We start from the raw sequence: 22568 nt of genomic DNA on the forward strand, positions 1-22568 counted from the left end.
AGGGAGGAACAGAGGAGAGAAGGAGGAGTAAAGGAAGAGGATGGGAGGGGAGCAGAAGGAGATTCTTTACAGTCTACATCCCTGAAGAAGCCCCAGTAATAGAGACACTCTTGAGCATGTCCGTGCACACACACACACACACACACACACACACACACACACACACACACACACACACTTGACATATGGCAGTGTTCTACATAGGGAAAACCCCCCCTCTTCTGGAGGACTTTTTCTCCTGAGTAATTATTATTTAATAAGTACAATTCCTCTGAGAAGAAAACACAGACTATTTCAGAGGACTTTAGAAAAGGGTCTTTGGAAAGACAAAGGGTGAAAGTCTTTGCCTTGTGAAATCCATCTCTCCTAGAGTGCAATGCTCACTTAGTGCTGTCTGGCTGCTGCGTAATGCCTGGTACAATGATGGCCCCATTGGTCAGGACTGGAAAATGGTGGTTGATGCTGGCCACTGCTCTGTGCCAGGGGCTTCCATCCCTGGGGCCTGCTCAGGACCTCCTCCCAACTCTCTCTTTGGTTTGCTCTGTTCTGTTTCATAGCTGAGACTGAACCTAGAGCCTTGTGTGTGCTAAACAAACTGAATCTTTACTTTTTATTTCGAACCATGTTTCATTTGATTTCCCAAGTTGGTCTTGAACTCGAAAACCTCTTCAGTCAGAGCTTCTGAGAAGCTGGAATTACAAACCTGTGCTACCACACTTGGCTTCTCTGACACTATATTCCATTTTATCCTGGGCTTATCCCCATTGTAGAAGACAGCCACAAGGATGGAGAGAAAGAGGAGGTGGAAGAGGCCAGCACCAGGCTTTTATGACAGTGGAGCAAGGCAAACATAGCTGAGGTCCCAGGCCTGGAATCTCTACTCCCTGGTGCCTTTCTATACCCCCTGCTGACGGCAGAGAGTGCTAGTGAGAGGCAGCTCCGGGAAGTACCAAAAAGCAGATAAACCAGAGCAGGAGAGACAGTGTGACAATGAGGGACCCAAGAAGGTGAGGTGGGAAGGATGTGAGGGAAAAACCAGATTGGGAGGGGTTAAAGAACCAAGGACGGGCGAGTGGCAGCTACTCTCCATGGGAGCTTAGCTGGGAAAGAGAGCTGAGGCCTAGGGCTTATGCAGAGCTTTGAGGAAGAGACTGTACCACAGTGCCTTCTGAAGTGTCCCCAGTGGGAGGCCCCAAGTGGATGAAAGTAAAGGAGCACTGGCAAGCACAAAAGGAGCAAGGATTCTCAGATGTGTGCCTGCCAGAGGACAAGAGCCCTAGCCTGATCATAAATGGCTGCCGATGGAACGCAGTTCTGAGATCTGGGGCAGGGGTGCTGGGGGAGGGGAGGCACTAGGTCAGTACTAACCTGATGCCAGGCGCAGCTCAGTTCACTCTCCCTGACTTCCTGCTTAGCCCCTCACCCTTCTTCCCATCCATCTTCTCTCTCTGGGAGCTTAGCAACCTTCCCCACCCCCCACCTCCTCATATATGTTTGAAGATCACATCTGAAAACCCCTGTCAAGCACAGACCGACCGTGGCTCCTGAGATCAGTTCCCTCCTGGTTCACACACTCTCTCCAGGAGGCCCCAGGTCTCAGGTAGAGCTGGCTGACCCGCACAACTCTTTCTGATGGTCTCCATTTGTGACTCGCTTCCTCACCTGGCTCCAGGGACCCAGGGACCTGTGTGCACAGATGAATAGCATAATTCAACCAAGTCACAGAAGGCCAGAAGACTTTTCTGTGGGCTTCACTGAGCTATAGGACTACTCCAGTGTACCCAGCCCGAAGCTGTCGAGGCCATACTGTGAGGCCAGCACTGACCTTTAGAGCAGTGGTTCTCAACCTATGGGTCTCAATCCCTTTGGGGATTGAATGACCCTATCACATGGGATGCCTATCAGATATCCTGCATATCAGCTATTTACATTATGATTCATAACAGTAGAAAAATTACAGTTGTGTAGTAGCAACAAAAATAATATTATGGTTGGGGTCACCACACTATAAGAAACCGTATTAAATTCCTAGGCTTTAGGAAGGTCGAAAACTGCTGCTGTAGAATGTAGCCAGCACTGATCTGTGGAGCCCCTACTGTGTGTCAAACACTGAACTGTGTGCCCAGCAGTGAGTTATGGGGCACCTACTATGCACCTAGCATTGAGTAGGCAATTCAGGACTCATAGAGAAGACGAAGACTCCAGAGCCTCTCAGTCTCTGGGAAGAGCAGCTACAGGGCAGGAATTCGATAACCGTCTACGCCGCCGCCAATCAAGTTCTAGACAAGAGTGGGATAGATGTCACAGGCATGATGAATTGCCAAAGTAATTGTGCAGATAGTCATCGCACAGAGCAGGGAAAGTCAGAGGTGGGGGATTAGGCAACGATCAATGAGCAGCAAGCAGAATGGCGTTTGGGTCCAATTTCTACCACCCACAGCCATATGACCTTGAAAGTTGTCTTCCCTTCTCTCTAAGGACAAATCCGTCCGCAGTATCAAGGGTTTCAGAGAGAGCCATCTTGTTGGTGCTTAGAGCTGTGCAGGCCAGGTGTGGAGAGATGAAATGGACGGTAATAAAACCAGGTGACCCCACCAAGGGGCTCACCCTCCAAGGTCCAATCGGCCTCTTCAACACTGACCCACACACATAGCATGGTCATAAAGTTCCCGCTCGGTATGACCTCGTGTTCTTCTAGTAATCCTGAAGGCTGTGTAGACCAGATCTGAACGGCCTCATCTCACAGAGGAGGAAGACAGTGAGGGAGAGCCCGGAAAGGGGCATAGTCTGCTGCACTTTTGGAGAGGGCTACAGGTGAGGAATGAGGATCTCGTGTGCTTCTCCGAGTGTGGGGTGTCCTCTCCTCCTCTTCTCCAGCACCCCTCCCAGGTAAACACCACGGCAGCCAACACGATGCGCCCCAGCTGTGCTGTCATTCCAGAATCCAGCAGGCAGCCACTTTGATCCGCTACTAATTCTTTATTTAAAAAAGATTCACAACTCAATTACACCAGGTAACAATAGCTCACAGTCAATAATACAAAAACGCAAACCCAGTACACATCCCGTCTGACCAGGGGACCTGGATTTAGATGAGAGAAAACAAAGAGATTACCGCATCCACTCGTCCAGAGCACTATCTGGCAATTTCCAGTAAATTGGAATCACTGCGAGTCACTTTCCCCCACTTGAGTGGCAGGTATATTAATTTCTCATCATTTGTCAACCATCAAAAGTAAATTGTTTACGGGATTTGGGGAGAGCGTGTCGGAGACTGGGACTGCGGTGGTTACTCTGGCGTTGCGTGGGAAGGTCTGATCTAGAGAATGCAAACCGAGGCCGTGCTGAGCAAATGCGTGCTTTATCAGTGCAATACAGACGAGGTTCCCGGGTGAAACTGAGCAGGAGTGGGCCCAGGCCCCTGTGCTGTGCCCCGTTCTACCTAGTACCCCATTTCATTCCCTTCTGCCTCCCAGCAGCCACTCCCGAGAAAAACACAGACTGGCAGGAGCCCGCCCTAACGATGTCTTCATGCGTCACTCAGTGGTTGTCCTCTCGAGGTCCTTGTAGACATTATCTCACTTAATTCCCACCATCATCTTTCAAGACCGGCGCTAGTAGTATGTTACCAAGGGGCTCAGAGAGGGAAGATAATCTACCCAAGGTCACACAGCAATTGAGTAAGACTAGGTAAAGTCAGGACGAGAAAGCCTGACGTCTCAGCCATGAACTTGAAGAAGGCAGTGTCTTGGCGTCATCCGGTGCAGAGTCAGCACCAGGAAGGAGGAGCTGTCGGTCCAGGTGCTCCCTACCCTGAGGAGCAAAGCTGGAATTTGGCTTCGGGTTTGTGTGAAGGCAAACCCTGGTTTTTCTTGATGTGTCACATGTCACTATGAGGCAGGATGGGATTTGCAGTACTAAGGGAGTTAAGCTCTGAGGTTCCAGGCTTCAGGGGGGGAGGAGGAAGAGCCACACCCTTCCAAGACCTTAACAGTCCCTTAAACATTGAGTTCCTAAGGTGGAGACATGTGGCTGAGGCCATCACCAGGAGTAAGCACCAGTCACTGATGCATGGTGTGCCTTGTACTTGTCTCCCGTCACGGCTTTTTAAAACCCACTTTCTCTCCCCATCTCTGAGGCCTTCACTTTTTCCCTCAATAGTGAGAGGTGAGGCTCCTATGGGTTGGCTGGGTTTCCTCAGGTCACACAGCCAGGACTTCCAGGACTAGAAGTATGGCTTGTTGGCCAGGACTCTTGCCAGCCCACCTCACTGCCGAGATCTGGACAGAGATGGTGGAACTTGGATCTCTGGAGGGGTAGGAGAAAGATGAAGACAGGACTAGGGAGAGAAAGGGAGTCAGGAACAAACAACTTCCGAAATATAATAATTTGGCTAAATTTAAACATGTGAAAGAGTTCAGAATGATTCATAATGCATGCAGATTGATGTAAATGACTATGCAAATGAGGCAGGCAGGAATGAGCAGGGTGCAGCCCACCTCTCTGCAGTAAGCAGTCAAGGACTTAGGTAGACGTTTCCCTGAGCAAAACCCATCTTGGGGTGGAAATGAGGCCTTTTCATGCAACCTATCGAAGTCCTAGAAATTATCTTTTAAGGCCAATATTATCTTCCTCTTACATTACCAAGAGATTGGGACTCAGAGGGGGAAGATTACCTAACAAAGGTCACACAGCATATGCACACATGCACACTTGCACAGAGATCAAAGGAGAGTAACCTTATTCTCTTGAGACAGGGTCCCTTACTGAATCTAGAGCCATGGGACGGCAAGAAAGTCCCAGTGGCTCTCCCATCCGCCCCCCTCACCCCGACACACACACAGTGCAGGGTTACAAGTTCAAATTTAAACTCAGGTCTTCATGCTTGCTCGTGCAAGCTCTCTTACCTGCTGAGCCATCTCCACAGCCCTCTCTTGTCCTTGTATAGTGCGTGTACCGAGAATGTTTGGCTGGGCGTCAGAGGGGATTGACACGTACGAATGTCCTCTTTGCTTCCTGTGCCTCTCAGCTATGCCTGGCACAGGAAGTGGCCTCTAGGAGAGGAACTGGAACACAGTCCACCACTGTTCAGGTCTGTGGCCTCAGGGGAGTGCCTCTCTCCGAGTCTCCATTCCCTCATCTTCCGAATGAGATCGATCGCCTCTTTCTTGTGTCAACATGCCTCGCAGCATTCTCCTTCCTTTTCCAAACCTACAATCTCACCTTCCCCACCCTGGCCACCGGCTGCCACTGGACATCCGAGAGGCTCCAAGCATCTTCGCTCCTGACTCGTACCCTCTACCCTTCTGTCTTGTCTGAGAATCCTCCCATCTGTCTCCTCCACCACAACTTCAGATCTCCGCTCATCCAGCTCTGAGAACCTGATGGTCCAAGGTCTTCATTGAAATTTGCAGCAGCCCATGCATCTCCGTTAAGTCATCTCTCTTTGCTTCCCACCACCATGTGAGTTTGGGAAAGAAGACAAAGCTCTTGTTCTGTTAGAGATGAGGCTGGGTCTCCATAGCATGCACACAAACTCTGCTCTTGAAGCCCAACAGCTCCTGCCACTTTGCTTCATGGTAGAGCAGCCGCTATGGTGAGCGTCTCTCTTTGCATCACTGTGTGCATTTCTGTTTCTTCGTAAACTCTTGCAGGGGTTGGACCTGTCTCAGGTCTATCTCTTCTCCATGAAGCTGGGTGCCATCACCAGCACAGATAAGCTCAAGCAGGTGTCTGAGTAGCTGACCGGACCATGACCACCAGATAGCATTTGCATTCTGTGGAGAACTCAGGTTCCTGTCTGTTGCATTAGAGAACAGCCAGTCTCTAGGATTGTCCCTGCAGACAGGACCTGGACCCCTCAGTATCTCCCAAGTTCAGAACATGGGGTTTTACAGAAGCCTTTCTACATGTGGACAAAGCCGTCTTCCATTTCTTGCTGGCTTTTCATAAAGGACCTCCCTTCCACCTGAATACATAGGGACAGGAAAACCCTCCCTGAGACCCTGGCAACAGTTCTCCAGAGAGACATTTTTTTTTTTTTTTGGTTCTTTTTTTCGGAGCTGGGGACCGAACCCAGGGCCTTGCGCTTCCTAGGTAAGCGCTCTACCACTGAGCTAAATCCCCAGCCCCCAGAGAGACATTTGTTAGCATTTGTCAGTTGGTATGCTGCCGTCTTCAAAACCTGCTGTGTCTCGGCCACAGTTCACAAGCTGAGTCTTTCCCATCCTTCCTTGACGTCATCTCAGCAATCGCAGAGGTGGCAAACCTAATGCCACTTCCCCACGCTCTGTCTTTATTTTCATAGCAATCACTTGTTTGTTGTCTGCACAGATCGCTCCAGGAGGAGTTACTGCTGGGATGGGATAAACAGTCGGGGCTCATAAGCACGCTCTCTTTCTAGGCCCCAAGGAGAGACTTTCAAACTGTGTACCAAGTCAGTTACTGCTAGCTACTAACACCATTCACACACATTAACAAGGACCACTTACTGAGTGCCTATTGTGTACCAGCCCCAAGGATTTCAAGGCTGAATTCCTTTATTGTTCATAGCACGTGTGGGATAAGAGACGGGTTCTCTTATTTTTCCAATCATATAGAAGGAACCGGGAGGGGTTTTATCTAGGGTCACATGAGTCTTTTGATACTGAGCTAGGAAATTCAGAATAGGGTCTGGGTGTCCTACCCTTTCCCCAACCCTGCTCCTTCTCTGTCTCACATCTGATTAATCCCCTCAGCTTTCTAGCTTTATGAGTAAGCAACCCTAAGTTCCCCTCTAAACCAGCTCCTCTCTCCCAACAGTGAAGAGAGATCTCCTGCCTGGTTGACCTCACCGAGTAATGTGGGCAAGAACTCTCAAACATGTACTGAGAGGGAGTTGCTTGATCCCCTGGAAGACAAGTTCTGAGAGGGCGGGGCTTGGTCCCTGGAAGCTTATAGGTTCAAAAATAGGGGGTCAGTCTCCTACCACAATAGAAGCCATCATGCTTTGTCCCATTGCAGTATCTCAGGCTATGGAGCAGCTGGCGGAAAAGGTGGGAAGAACACCATGATGCGGTCCCATGGCGTGTCTGTCCTGGGCATCTTCAATCTGGAGAAAGATGACACGCTCTACATCCTTGTCGGTCAACAAGGGGAAGATGCCTGTCCCAGGGTAAGTTCCCAGAGCAGGGGCTTGTCCCAGCACCTGGAAAGATGAGAGTGACCTCTTGAAGGACAGTAACCTCCCATGACCCTTCTGGGGATTCATATTCAAAGACAGCATGACCTACAGCAACTCTGTCTGTGAATCCCCCTCCTTTCTTAGGGCCATTTGAGTGCATAAGGACACAGGTAATGGGGGAGTCTACTGCAGTTATAGCCCCATAGGAGCCAAGACTGAAGCTTGGGTTTCATGACTGCTTTTAAAGCCAAAGGTCTGAATCCTACCCAAATGGACCAAGGTTAGATGTTCTCTACAGAAGTAGGAAATGGAGTCCCCTTCTGCTCTGGCTGAGACACTGTTGTTTTGTACTTAATCATATTGTTTTGAATAGTGAACAGTCACTCAAAATCAGACATATGACCACATGTAGTTATATATAAAAGCACAAAATGTATGTGCTGAAAGATACAGCTAACAGTGGTGTCTTCTTTGGGGGAGACTGGAGCAGGGTGCCTGGTAAATAATGTCTAAAATTGTCACATAAAGGATGCTCTCAGGTCTGGGATGTAGCTCAGTTAGTAGAATGTTTGCCTAGCCTGCACGAGGTGTTTTTCCTGAGCATGGTGGTGCACACTCAAATTCCCGACACTTGGGAAACACAAGAAGGAGAATCAAGGTCATCATCAGCTGCATATGGAGTCTGAAGTCAGCCTGGGATAGGTGGACACAGGAGCCCCTAACTCAAAGAAAGAAAGAAAGAAAGAAAGAAAGAAAGAAAGAAAGAAAGAAAGAAAGAAAGAAAGAAAGAAAGAGAGAGAGAGAGAGAGAGAGAGAGAGAGAGAAAGAAAGAGAGAAAGAAAGAAAGAAAAGTCTTTATATTTATTTGTATGATTAAAGACTGAGAGCTGGAATGTTGGCAGTTCACTTCCCACTAGTGGCTTTTATGTTGTTCTAACGAACTACCTGTGAGAAACAATGTCTAAAGAGGAAGAGTCATCTTGGCTCACAGTTTCAAGAGGTCTCAGTCAGCGTCATGGAGAAGGGACAGAGGACTTCATAGCAGCAGATCTGGAAATAGAGGGGCCCAGCAGGAACTAGGACAAGAAAGATCTTCCAAGTCCCGTACCTGTTAACCTGCTTCAGCTAGACTTCACCCCTAAACACTCTACAACCCCCCAACTGGAAAACAAACACTCAGACTATAAGCCTATAGGGGACATTTCAGGATTAAACTCCCATTTTACAAACGAGGAAAGTGGAGAACACAGAGGTGAAGGGACTTATCATTCACTAAGAAGCCTAGAATCTAGAGTACCATTTTGGCTACATCCTACACTTGTCCGAACAGTAGTTTCTGTGACTTTTCCCCCATTTTTCCACTTATATAGCCCATCACTGGACAAGCCTCTGTGATCCCGAAGACAGCCTGGCATTGTGTTTCCTCGACCCCAGTGGGTCAAGGAAAAGTCTAGCGCAGGAGCCGAGAATGTCCAGAGTATTTGAAAGTGACCCACAGAACCAAACAGTGAGGGCTATCTAGACATCAGCCGTGAAGCCCCAGACACCCCAGTTGTCTGCCTCTTGCCTCGCCAGTGTTAGGGGGTGGTTAAAACCTTGCCACTGATGACCCTGCTGGCAGGAATTCAGGCCCCAAGATGCTTGGGTCAGTCTGCGGCACAGCTTTGCAGGAGTAGATCTCAGGCAAAGACCTGGGTCCCAGTCCCTGGCACAGCACCTTCTCCAACAGTCGTCCCAGAAGCCTCAGGGGGCCAATTAGGGAGCAGGACCGGCCAAGAAAGCTGTTCAATCCCACAAACGGAACTCAGCTCCAAAGAGCCAGGTGCCAGGCTGTGAGTTCAGGAGAGAGCAATTGAGAGCCCCTCCGTCGCCCCGCCCCCCCACCTCATACTTCCACCCCTCTTTCCGGTAACAGGAAGCCAGAGCACCAAGGCTGGTGGGTACAAACTCCAGTCTGAGAAATGCCTCTACTCCAACTTTTATTTAGGAGCCATAATCAGGAATCTGCAGGCTGTTATAATATATTAAGTCATTAAATTACAGGCTGCTGTAATTTTCACAGGAATTTATTGAGTGCTAATGTAATTCTTTCATCTAAGCAGAAAGATTGCATTGACTTCTGCAAGGGACTTTTACTTGATTGGATTGTAATCAGTTATGTCTTTTCACGGGACTATGTCCTCTTTTTTTTTTTTTTTAATTCAATTGTAATCTACTTGTTCCTCTAGGTTGCTGCACTTTATCATTCTTATTAATCAACCTACTTGTTCTCAAACTTTGGGCATACATAGGGACAGTTCCCAAGAGGGCAGGAGGAGGCCATCTCAGGCATAAGCAAGGGGAAGCGCCCTCTGCTGGTTGGGCCAGGCATACCATGCACACTCGAGCATGGGAAGAAGGTTATGGGTCCTCCTGCCCTCTCCTTGTGGGTCCTTAGGAGAGAAGGACCTGTCTTCAAGCATCATCTCTGCCTCCAGTTTTCACTGGGGGAAAAACTGAGAATGAAGTGAACTTTAAGAATCAAGCTGCTGGGGGTTGGGGATTTAGCTCAGTGGTAGAGTGCTTGCCTAGGAAGCGCAAGGCCCTGGGTTCGGTCCCCAGCTCCGAAAAAAAGAACCAAAAAAAAAAAAAAAAAAAAGAATCAAGCTGCTGTTTAGCCAGCTTAACTGTATATCTGTGGGAGGCTCTCTACCCTGATGCCTGGCTATCTCAAGCTCTGGGCTCAGGAAGTCTGCTCTAGCAGCTGCTGGAAAACACCCCTTTACACACACACACACACACACACACACACAGAGAGAGAGAGAGAGAGAGAGAGAGAGAGAGACAGAGACAGAGAGACAGAGAGAGACAGAGAGAGACAGAGAGAGACAGAGAGAGACAGAGAGACAGAGAGAGACAGAGAGACAGAGAGACAGAGAGAGACAGACACAGACACAGACACAGACACAGACACAGACACAGACACAGACACAGACACAGACACACAGAGAGCCTATTTCCTACCAGACCTTGCCTCACAACATGAGCCCAAATCAGGCTTCCTCCACATAAGCACTGTTGGAATTTTAGAGCAGAACTTCTTTACAGCAGAGAGGGACCTCTTCCATGTCGTATATGGTATTCAGAGGGACCTCTTCCATGTCGTATATGGTATTCAGTAGCATCCTCATCTTCCACCACTTGATGCCAACCATATCCTCAGCAACAACCATCAAAAAAACATCTCCTGAAAATCCCAGATGCCCCCTAGATGGCAAAATCACTGACCTAATTGCTAAGCCCCATACCCCTACCCAGGAAACACCAGGAAGGCCAGTGCATTAGCCAGGCCATCCTCTGTTCATTCAAAATGACTCAACAAACATGAACTGAGTACCTGTGTGTGCCATCCGACCCTCCTCGGAAATAGGGACATTCAATGAATGAGAAAGATCTTACATAAGACACACTTATTCTAGTGAGGAGAGAAAGACTTGGCCAGCCTCAGTCCCTGGGCTGGTAGCATGCCTGTGCACCCAAGGAGAGAGGCTGAAGGCAAAAGGGGTCACTAAGAGGTGAGGGCCAAGGGAACAGGCTGGGACAGGCCGCTGTGATGACATCCCACATCCTCAAAGCCAAATAGAGTTATGAAGGGTATCCCTCCAAAGTCTCACCGTGGCTGCACCATGAAGTTTGGATCCCATGGGGACAAGAGAAGAGGCAAGCACCAGATTCAAAGACTACTGCATTCACCCAGCAAGAGATGCTGGTGGCTTGGACCATGTAGTCTAAGTGGAGGTGATGGAAACTGACTAGATACTGGGCACACTTGGAAAATGAAATCCGAAAGGGCTTCCTGCCTGATTACATGAGGAACTGGGAGAAAGAAAAGTCAAGAGTGACTCCAAGAACTGAGTGCTGTGGTCACCTGGCAAAGGGTACTGCAGAAGGGACAGCTTGGGCTGGACTCATTCCTGTAATCCCAACAAGTTGGAGGTCAGCTGGACCTGCATACTGAGTTTCAGGCTAGCCCCAATTACAAGTGAGACTGTCTTAAAACACACACACACACACACACACACACACAGTAGGTTTGGGGACAAGGTGAGGAGGTCACGGTCAGCACACTGACTACCGAGATCCCGTAGACAACAAAGTATCTATGGGAGATGGCAGATGGGCAACACAGACAGACTGCTGGGGCTTAGAAGAGATCCAGGGAGGAAGACCTAAATCAACATAGAGATCATGAGCTGAGGTTGCTTGTGGTGTGGTCCAGATAGAGAAGAGAAACCAAGGATGTGCCCTGGGTCTCGCTATTTAGAGGTTAGAAGGAAAAGGATTCTTCTAACAGGAGGTAGGACTTAGGGGGTGGGAGGAGGGTCCTACGAGTTGGGTGAAGAAGTACGCCATCTCCACCAGCGGCTCTTGCTAGGTCAGAGAGATGCTTGCTGAGAACAGGTCACCTCTTAGGTATCCTCTGCCCCAATTTAAGGGATGCATGGGACAGGAACATGGGACAGGCCATCCTCGAGCTCCACTGCTCTTGCCCCCGCACTATACCAGCAGTCTCCAGAATCATTTCTCAGAAAGAGGCACCTCCAGGGTGTGGAGGTCACACTGCTAGCCGCCAGAGGAGAGAGAGAAGGGGAGACAGGTCTGGAAGCTGATCTTTTCAGCTCTGCTGGTTCACTCTGGACAGCCCTTTGAGTTACAGTTGGAGGCAAGTCTGGGACCCTGAGGGTCTCATCAAAGTACTGTTCAACTGGCAGCCCCCATCCTCTCTCCCTCACCCAGGACCCAGCAGCCTCTGAGTGTCACCCGTTCCTGTCCAGGGCCACCCACCCAGCAGTCTTCCTGCAGCCCTGGCTATAGCTGCACATACCGGGGAGAAATGCTAGCTCTACTCCAGCAGTCCAGAGCTTTCCGTGCACACTAAATCCACCCTAAGAAATGTCAAATTATTTCCCATCATTAAATCTAAAATGCCATAAAACAAATTGCATCTCGGCTGTTTATCTGGAAGTTTCCCGGGTACCCACTGCCGACACTCCTGAATACTTTAGCATGAGGAGTGGCTCAAGATGGATTGCCACGTCCACCGGCTGGTTATGCAGCAGCGTTTGATGAAAATTTGATGTTTTATTGGCTTTTATTCCATTAAGTGTAAGAGAAGTCATTTTCCTCTGAGGTCAGGCTGGTGTTTCGAGAATTCATCTGAGCTGCGGTGGCCACGGAAGGTGTGAGCAGTCTTCAGGCAGTAGCCTCTTCCTCCCAGGATTCCAGGATTTTATGTGACAGACATCCCAGCATAATCCCAGAAACCTCCACATCCCCAGAGGCCTGAGGGGCCCAGAGGTGAATCCGATGAGATACTAATTCAGCCACCTATCCATCCTTAATATGTGTGGCACACAATATTAGCCCCAGTCTGCACATCCATGCAACCTGTGATGGCACCGTTCCCATCCCACACCTGAGAATCACAGCGGCAGTCACTCGAAGTGATGATGAACCTAGCTATCAGATTCCAGGGCCCACAACCTCTTCTACATGGCAGGCAGGGGACTCTACCAGGGGCTACATGCCAGAGATTTTTAGAAACAAGGAAAAGGACATTAGATGGGAATAATAATATGTATAAGGTGGGGGGTGACTTTCCCAAAGGTGAGCTGAGAATGGAAATTCTACAATGGGTTTTATTTGTTCTGTATTTATTTTCAATTCTTCTCATAACCTTCCAGAACTGTAGAGGGTGTGTGTGTGTGTGTGTGTGTGTGTGTGAGAGAGAGAGAGAGAGAGAGAGAGAGAGAGAGAGAGAATGTGTGTGTGAGAGAGAGAATGTGTGTGTGCATGTGTGAGAGACAGAGAGACAAAGACAGAGAGACAGAGACAGAGAGACAGAGAGGCAGACAGAGACAGACAGATTTCAATGGCTTTTCACACTCAAGTCCAGCACTGATCACCACAGGGCCCCTGCCCTGACCTGGCTGTTCACTTAATCTGTATTTGCCCTCCAGCCTCACTTCCCAGGGTCTTAGCATCCCTTCTGGGTAGCCACAAGATTCTAACTGGGCCTTCTGGACTAAGCTGGATTTTTCTACCCAAGCCCTTTAAGCTTTTCCCTGCACTCCCCACTTACCTTCTTTCCTGTAGGTCATGCTACTCTTCCCTCTTGGAATGACCTGAATATTCCTTGTCCCTGCTGAAACTCTCCCCATACTCTACAGCCCACCCAGAAGTCACCTCCTGCAGGCAGTCCTCCCTGACTGCAATCCATCCCTCAGCTTACAATAACATTTGCATCCAAGCCAGCCTTTCTGGCCCCACTGGTCAACGTGATCATTGTTTGTGTGTGTGTGTGTTCATTTTTGACTCCTCAATTCGACCATAAGCCTTCCAGAGGTGATCAGATCCTACCGTAAGCACACAAGGTCCCTGACTGGGACTCAAACCTAATAAGGCGGTCTTTGTTCGTACAGGCAAACCAACTAATCCAGAAAGTATGTGTCGGCGAGAACAATGTGATAGAAGAAGAGATCCGAGTGAACAGAAGCGTTCACGAGTGGGCAGGAGGAGGAGGAGGTGGGGGTGGAGCCACCTACGTGTTTAAGGTGAGGTCTTCTCCGTTCAAGGACAGGCTGTAGCAATGGCTGGAGCACACTGTGGTGTTATAGCCCCAGAACAAAGCTAAACAGAACCCCCTGGGATGGTCTATGCTGAGTTAACTATGGGAACCAATAGCCCAGAGGGTGGGTGGGTTTGTCTGCCTGAGAAAGGGTAACCAACTTTGCCTTTTAACCTCTGGGCTTCTCAGCCAGCCAGGCCCAGCAGACATTTTTTTTTTAACATTATCAAAGCCAGACCATGATTGTAAGCAGGTTTCCAACCGGGTGCTCTCCCTGGAGACAATGAATGCTGTTAGGGGCTTATTCCTGAACTTGTGGAGATCCAAGAGAGGACTGAAGAAGGAGGAGGGGAAACCTGCTTCTAATCACCAGCAACACTAACTCCAGGGAAGGGGCTGCTGGGAAGACCCTCCAGGATCCATCCCAGCTCATTTGTAACCTATTAAGAGATGCGGACCCTGGTGGGTTTGTATCACCGGTTGAACCCCAACTGATATGAAAGCTAGACAGAGGGGGAGTTACTATAACATCAATTCGGGACCCTCAAACCTCCACGGATGGGCAAGTCACCCCACTGCCCTGCAAATTGTTAAGTTGAAACATTTAAGCTGGGGCAGAGGGTCTCCCTGACGCTCGCCCAGCTTGGTCTCTTCATCTCCGAATGTCTCCCCTGGGCAGATGAAAGACGGCGTGCCCGTGCCCCTGATTATTGCGGCCGGCGGTGGTGGCAGGGCCTATGGGGCCAAGACAGAAACGTTCCACCCAGAGAGACTGGAGAATAACTCCTCAGTTCTAGGGCTGAACGGCAATTCCGGAGCCGCAGGTAAAGCCCCGCCCTCTACCAGAAATTTCCCAGGGACCCTGAAGGAATAGTAGTCACTGGGCCATGAGTACTGGGAGCTATTCTTATTGATGCCAATGTTGGGGGGGTGCAGGGGAGGGGACCTCATTGCCTCTGAAGCTAGCTTGCAGGCTTGAGGCTTGCTGAATAACCCTATGGAGGCGCGGGACCCCAACCCTCCAGTTTCTAGAGCTGACAAAACCTGCACGCCTTGCCTGCGAAGGGGCAGAAGGGGGCTCAACTCAGATTTGTTTGCCATTGCTGTGAATTGGAGTGTGTCCCTCATCTGAGCCTCACTGTAAGCTCGGTTCCCAGTTACTAGCATCGAATCAGCTCTCTCGGAAGCCCCATCCCGTCTGTCTCTTTACTATACTGCCCTCTCTGGGCTTGGAGGACCTCAACCAAGGAGTTCATCCAGAAGATTCCACCTGGCAGGTTACCTCTTACAGTCCCAGGAGAGCCACTCATATGCTGACTCGGTTCCTTCTGCATGGGTTTCCAGGGCCCACTGAGGTCATCTCCTGGAGTCATTGGATTCGATGTCTCCTAGAATGTTGTGTGGAACAAGGAGGTGGAATGGGCACTGGACTCTCAAGGACCAGCAGGAGACATTCATTGTAATCAAGTGCTAGTGGCCGTACACAGAGTGTAATTCTGCTGGTTAATCCCCTTTCCAAGACCATAAGGCAGCCCCAGAAGTTCCTGAAGCACAGCTAAGCGGCTGCCAACACCATCGGGCACTACCCCACTCCCTGCCTATCTTCTCCACAACTCCGAAGCAGGCTGAGCCTGGCACAAGGCAGCTAGTAGACAAGTTTTCTTCCTGTCAGACTTAACTAGCCCACACTTGGCACTTGAAGAATGTTTCTGAGCTCAGTCCGGTAGCTCTAACATCTACTACCCTCGACATTTCGATTTCAATCTTTATTATCTTCAAGTTCCAGGTGGGGAAATGGGGGTGGGGGGGTGGGGCTCAGAATGAGGAGGCAATGGCCTGGATTTCACAGCCAGCAAACAGTGAAACCCTTGGGACTAAATAGAGCCTGACCCTGCCAGGAACTAGTGCAGTGACCTTGGCAGGGGCCCAGCAGTTGGCGGCAGAGACTTGTTAGAATGGAAACAGTAAAGTGATCCTTCACTTTCTCTGAGATGTTCCGTCATCATTCTGCCTGTCCGCAGTGTCCCCCAAGTCTCTACTGAAGTGCACTGTCTTTCCGGAAGCAGGAAAACAAGGAACAACTTTATAGGCACGTGCTGTGGTTTAAGAGGTGTCACTAGCGCCAATGACTCGCTACTCCTAGCTCCTAGCTCCGTAATGAGCCGGGTCCTGGAACACAGTTAGTGGGAATGGCCCTCAAAGACCACCACATCCCCCTTCTAACTTCCTCAGCTCCGGTTCAGTTCCTTCCGGTACCGCCAGCCCCCTCCAGAGCCTCGTCTCCTCTCTCCCGCAGGTGGTGGAGGCGGCTGGAATGATAACACTTCCTTGCTCTGGGCCGGAAAGTCTTTGTTGGAGGGCGCCGCCGGAGGACATTCCTGCCCCCAGGCCATGAAGAAGTGGGGGTGGGAGACAAGAGGGGGTTTCGGAGGGGGTGGAGGGGGGTGCTCCTCAGGTGGAGGAGGCGGAGGATATATAGGTAAAGATGATTCGCGTTCTAGGTGTCACTCTTCCCCCTCTTAGTCCTAGGCTCCTCCCTCCCTGTCACCTTCCCGCTCCCACCGCACCCCCCCCCAGTGTAGACTGTGACGTCACTGCACGCTCCCCTCCCCTCTGCCTGGCTTGGGCCCGCCAGAGGTAGGGTGTTGGCTTCTGAGCCAGCATCCTTCCTCCAGGCTTGTGTAGCTATGGCATCAAGATCCTACGTGATCCTTGATCCCTCCCATCCCCCCACTCACGCTCCCCTTTCAAAGCTGAACATAAAAGCGTTTGGCTTCCCCTAAGGTTCCATGAACCACCCAAGGACCAGGCAGCCCCGAAGACCAGATTCTTCTAGCCCCTACAGCTTATTTGAGGGGCCTGGCTAAGCCAGCAAAGCCAAGCCTGGTCTACGGTGTCACGGGCTCCTCCCTCTCAGCTTTCTGTCCAGCCCACTAGCTGCTTGAGAGCAGTATTGTTCATGCGGGTGAAAACTACACCCAGAAGCCACTGCAGGCAGCTTCAGACCCAGCCCTGCACCGAACAGCCTCCCGTTGATTCCTCCATGGCCTTGGGAAGAGTTTGCAGCTAAGAGACTGGCAGATGATACCCCTACCCTCCCCCCAGATTAGGACACACTGCATGCCAGCACTGTGACGTTCTTCGTGTCTGTGTTTTGCTTTGTTGCTGTGTGGGAAACGCTTGTGCTAACCACACAAGCTTCCTTTCTAAGCTTTGGGTGGATGGGAGGACCCTGGGGCAGGGAGAACCCCAAGATCACCCAGTCCCAGATGAAAGGAGGGACAGGAGCCTGAAGGCACAGTGGCTCATCTCCTCCCACCCCCAGATCCCATCATGACCCCCAAACAACCCAAGCAACTCTCTAAGCCACAAGAATGCACCCCAACCTCAAGAGATTAGCACCTTCTAGACTCTTGCGTGCCTGCTACTTAGTACGGAGGCCTCCGCAGTGTGAGACTCCCTGGATGATCTGACTCCAACCCAGAGGAGAGATTGGCCCCACACACCCGGCATCTACAGAGTTAAACCAATGTACAGCTGCTGTGCCTGAAACCTCCCTTCCCTCCACACCTCCCTGTTCCACAGGCCCCCAGTGACCCGTAGCTTTGGCCAGAATTGCATGCCTGTTGATGTGCCTGAGTGTTGAGATTTGGGCACCCACCTTTTGGGGTTCAACTCTTCTCTGGTTTGCCACAGGTGGCAACGCAGCATCAAACAATGACCCCGAAATGGATGGGGAAGATGGGGTTTCCTTCATCAGTCCATTGGGTATCCTGTATACCCCGGCCTTAAAAGGTACCCCCTCTACCAGGTGACGATACAAACGTAAGCCATTTCTCCCACCAACCTGCAAATTATGTGGGGTCAGGCGTGCCGAGGCGTGGCTGTGGACCATCTGCAGATACAAGTCTTCCCCACAGCTCACCTCAACATATTGTGTGGAAGTTGGGGGTATGTGGCTGAATTTAGGCAGAGAGGCAGAGCATGGACCACCAGACAGGGCAGGAAAATGACACAAGAGTAGCTAGAACACGTGTACCAGCGCCAGGGTCCTGAATGCCAGTCTGTCACACACAGACAGACACACATCCTCAGCCACAGCTCTACTCACCCAAAGCATGGAGATGTGCTTTCAGCCGCAGAGGGACCTAGACAGGGACCACAAGAATCCATAGCAAGCAGCCGGAGATAAAGTTCAAGGGCAGGGACCCGAGGGTCCAGGGCGATGGATCTTCGTGTTCAGCCTGAGACCTGTCCTCCCTCCTTGTCACCAGTGATGGAGGGCCATGGGGAAGTGAATATCAAGCACTATCTAAACTGCAGCCACTGTGAGGTAGACGAATGTCACATGGACCCCGAGAGCCACAAAGTCATCTGCTTCTGTGACCATGGGACCGTGCTGGCTGACGATGGTGTCTCCTGCATTGGTAAGGGACAGCAATGGGGGAGGGGAGGAAGGGCAAAGCTTAAGCCAACTGAAGGAGCCCAGTTGTTTTCTAAGCGTCTTGTCTGTCGCTCATTCACGTTCTGAAAACTGAGCGAAGAGACCTTGTGTGAAGGGCAGGGCACCTGAGGCAGTCTCAGAATTGCCTACAAACTTACCAAACCCAGGGAGCAAAACCTGAGGCATCTCTACCAACGGGCCAAACATCCCGTGTCACTCAAGTACCTATCATGGGGACCTCGGCCCTCCGAAGACACCCCTGTATTGAGGAGTTTCAGAGCCAGGCCCTGTGACTTTGAACTTCCTGTGTATGGTTCCTGACTGGACACAGACTTTAGTACACACGTTCAATGAGGATGCGTTTGTTTTTGAGTCTCGTCCATATTCAGTAGCTTTTGTTCTGACCACACAGAGTCTAAGCCTGCTTCCATCCCAGAGCCCCTCCTCTGCACATGCGCCAAGTCTCCCTTGAGACACACAGGTTCCAAGCCAGACCCAGAAGCACAGGCCTATGACCCCAGTGGAGACAGAAGAGTGGAAACATCAAGGCCTGACTGGGCTACGGAGGAATTTAAGGCTAGCCTGAGTAACTTAATCAAGAACCCTGTCTCAAAGTAAAAACTACACAAAGGTCTGGGGATGTAGCTCAGGGTATACACTAGACCCGACTTCAGTCCAAAGGGAGAAGGTGGGTGGAGGGAGGAAAGAAAGGAAAAGAAAAAAATATATAGTAAAGAAACAAGGTATGGGAAGGAGAGGGGAAAGGATGGGGAAGGGGAGGAGAGAGGAGGAAGAGAAAAGGAAGAAAGGAAAGGAAAGGAAAGGAAAGAGGAAAGGAGGGGAGGGGAAGGGGAAAGAATGGGAGAAGAAAGAGAAAAAGGAAGAGGAGAGGACAAGAGGAGAAGAAGGGGGGGAAGAGAGAGGAGAGGAGAGGAGAGGAGAGGAGAGGAGAGGAGAGGAGAGGAGAGGAGAGGAGAGGAGGAAGGGAAGCGGGGAAGGAGTAGAGGTAGGGACAGGGAAGGGAAGGGAAGGGGAAGGAAGGAAAGAAAATGGAAGGGGAAGGGAAAAGGAAAGGATTGAGAGGGGAGGGAAGGGGAGGGGAGGGGAAGGAAGGAAAGGGAGGGGTAGTCTGTGAACAGAATGCATTCAGTCTGGCCAGGATGGGGCTCACAGGGCCTTCTCCTGTTCTAAGGCCATAAGAAACAATTTCACTCCTGAGGGTGTCACCAAGGGACCTTACTTCTGGGTCCTCCTGAGTATGGAATCAGTCCCCTAAGGTTCCCAAGTCTCTTCCATGTCCACTCCTGTTTTCCCCCTCTGTCCGCATCCCATCCTTGTGCAGCTGATTTTGGGGACCGACACCCAAGATTGATATTCATCCCTGTTGAATTTTCCCTCTACCCCAAAGCTACTGCTGGGAGCCTGTGAGACCAGGATGAGCCTGCTTAGGGTCCATTGTCCCCTGAAAAGGGAGGTGTGAAAAGATCTCCAGAGACTGGGAACAGCAGGTGGCTTTTCCAGCTGGGGAGGGTATTTCTGACTTGGGACCTGCTCAGAGGAGAATCAGCATGGTGGTCAGTGCCCCATCGGGACCTGTCTTCCAGTGTCGCCCACCCCGGAACCCCACCTGCCGCTCTCATTGATCCTCTCCGTCGTGACCTCTGCCCTGGTGGCCGCTCTCGTTCTGGCATTCTCCGGCATCATGATTGGTGAGTACGCCAGAGCAGCAGTGCTTCTGAGGGGACAAAGCAAGTCCCGCAAGGATAGCATCTAAGGATATTCATGGACACCAAGGTCACCCTGCCCTGATAGGTCCCAGACCTGGGTGGGCCAAGTGAGAGCAGAACCATCAACCCTCTACCCACCAGAGGATCCGCAGTTTCAGAGAGGAGTCTCTGATGCTGATCTCTGACTCTGCATGGCCTTCTGACTGTTCACGGAGATGGAAACCCTTCAGTGCCCAACACGATAGAGAAAGCTTTTCCTGCACCCCATCTTTGTGTCAGCTCTTCTGTGCTTGAGGGAACTCTGGTCCTGGCTGGGGCCACCCCCTGTGTATATGTGGCTCAAGCCATACTAGCCAGAGATTTAACTGGTTTCTGGGTACCTTCCATCCAACTAAGGTAGGCCGTCACAGAGGCCGGATATGTCTGTGCGACAGGACCTTGTGTCTGTGCTCAATGTGGACCATGCAGCTGTACAATGCTCTGATAGATAAGCAGAGACAGGAGCCAGGCACAGGGAATATCCCAGAAGTATGCAGGCAGACTCATTCCTAGGAGACCTGAGGTACCTCTGATGGCCATCCTGGGTCCCAAAATGCCCCCCAAGAAACTCTCTAAAACATCCCTCTGCTGTGTGACCTTCGCAAGGTCCCTAACTAACCTCCTTTTGTTCCTTCGTGTCTAATGGATCTCAGCCATCTCCCCAATAAAATCCTGGCACGTCCATCTGTTAGGGGTTAGTTTTAGTTTTCAATCTGACCCAGTCTAGAATCATCTGAGAAGATCATCTCAGTGACGAGTTATCTAATTTAGGTGACCCATATACATGTCTGTGAAGGATTTTCTTAGTTGTGTTAAGTGACATGAGATGACCCACCCTAAAAGTGGCAACACCTCCCTAAACCCCCAGGTTTGGTTACTGGACTGCATTTAAAAGGGAGAATGTGAGGTGAATCCAGGCGTGCCTTTCTTCTCTGCTCTTGACTAGATGTGACCAAACCACTTCAGGTTCTCACTGTCTTGACTTCCCCACAATGATGGACTATACCCTGGACTTGTGAGCCAAAGAAAACCCTTTATCCCCTAAACTGCTTTGTCAGTCTGTTAACAAAACCCCGTGCCTGTGTGACACAATAAAAAATATGCCAGTTAGGTGATTTTAAGTGTCACGCTTGTTCTCCATGGAGAAGGAATACTCTGACACGCTCAATCACTCTGTTAGTGTTGTTAACGGTGATGGGAAAGTTGAGAGGTCAAGGTCTGGAAGAGGTGGCCTCTGCTGAGCTTCACCTGGTCCAGACCCCCTCACAGCCGACACCCATCTGTCCGCAGTGTACCGCCGGAAGCACCAGGAGTTGCAAGCTATGCAGATGGAGCTGCAGAGCCCTGAGTATAAGCTGAGCAAGCTACGGACCTCGACCATCATGACAGACTACAACCCCAACTACTGCTTTGCTGGCAAGACTTCATCCATCAGTGACCTGAAGGAGGTGCCTCGGAAAAACATCACCCTCATCCGGTGAGCTTCCTGCCTCTGTCCCAGGGCTGGGTTCTCTGTGCCATGGCCTCCTCTAGCCACAGGGAGCCTGAACAGCCATCCCCGGGTACAGCCCCGGCCTCTCGGGGAGACATGCTTAGTGTCCATAGGCTCATGGGAATGTTTGCTTGCTTCAGCACCCTGTGTGTTCACGAAATTTATGAAATGAAAAGGATAAATCAAGTTCTCAAAGTTCAGAAGACTCCTGGCCCCAGTTCTGTTCTCTGAGCATCCAAAGAACTCATGATTTCCTCTGTCATCCACCACGACACCCCACAGCGAGGATCTGTCAATCATCTGCCCCTGTTCCCAGAAGTATCGCCCTCTTCCAGATATGAGTCATCCCTCACCTTTGTCCCTAGCAGACACCAAGGACTCACTAACTCTTCGTTAAGAGAATAAACATCTGATCATCTTCATGAATCCCTGTTAGACCTGTGTTTGATCTATTTTCTGTGTGCTATCACACAATGCCACAGGATGGGTAGTTATGAAGAAAAGAGGTTCGATTTGTCTCAGAGTTAGGAACCCGAGGTCTGTGACTGTATCTGGTGATGACCTTCTTGCTTGCAAAGACAGAGTGGGCACCCTAAGCTACCAGGACCCGCCCATGGGATGCTCCACCTTAACAACCTTGCCTCATCTGAATCACTTCCTCTCCTCATAGTCAGGATTGCTTTTCTGCGTGTGAACCTCAAACCTTAGCAGACCTGTTCTCACCAGAGCAGATAAAGAAATGGAGGCCCAATAACAGTGCGAACATTAGTTTCTCCAACATTCTCGGTGGCTATACGAACACACTTGAGGGCAGGCCCCATGCCCAGCAGTAGGTGGCTAACACAAAGTGAACTCGATGGTATTTTTTAGAGGTTTTCTAACTCATAATGCTTTACCTGGGCTACTGCTGCTGCTGCTGTTGCTTCCTCCTCCTCCTCTTCCTCCTCCTCTTCCTCCTCCTCTTCCTCCTCCTCTTCCTCTTCCTCCTCCTCCTCTTTTTCTTTCTCCTCTTCCTCCTCCTCTTCTTGTTACCTTACAGGTCTTTTACTTGTGCATTATGGTTTTTAGTTTTGTGTTTTTAGATTTGTGTGTATGAA

At 50.4% G+C, this 22568-nt stretch overlaps 1 protein-coding gene across 4 annotated transcripts in view; it reads left to right on the forward strand.

Moving 5' to 3' along the window:
- Alk (ALK receptor tyrosine kinase) overlaps positions 1-22568 on the forward strand; it is a 719891-nt gene that overhangs the window by 667008 nt on the left and 30315 nt on the right. For 2 of the 4 annotated variants that reach the window (NM_001169101.3, XM_039111819.2), the window contains 8 exons: positions 7003-7153; positions 13624-13755; positions 14449-14593; positions 16066-16248; positions 17466-17564; positions 18044-18196; positions 19818-19922; positions 21270-21456. In NM_001169101.3, the coding sequence (NP_001162572.1) occupies positions 7003-7153; positions 13624-13755; positions 14449-14593; positions 16066-16248; positions 17466-17564; positions 18044-18196; positions 19818-19922; positions 21270-21456 (1155 nt within the window). Of the gene's footprint in view, positions 1-7002; positions 7154-13623; positions 13756-14448; positions 14594-16065; positions 16249-17465; positions 17565-18043; positions 18197-19817; positions 19923-21269; positions 21457-22568 lie in introns of those variants that run through there. The other 2 variants (XR_005505446.2, XM_063261571.1) reach the window with 2 other exon arrangements.

Source organism: Rattus norvegicus, chromosome 6 (assembly GCF_036323735.1).
Source record: "Rattus norvegicus strain BN/NHsdMcwi chromosome 6, GRCr8, whole genome shotgun sequence".
NCBI classification, from domain to species: Eukaryota; Metazoa; Chordata; class Mammalia; order Rodentia; family Muridae; genus Rattus; species Rattus norvegicus.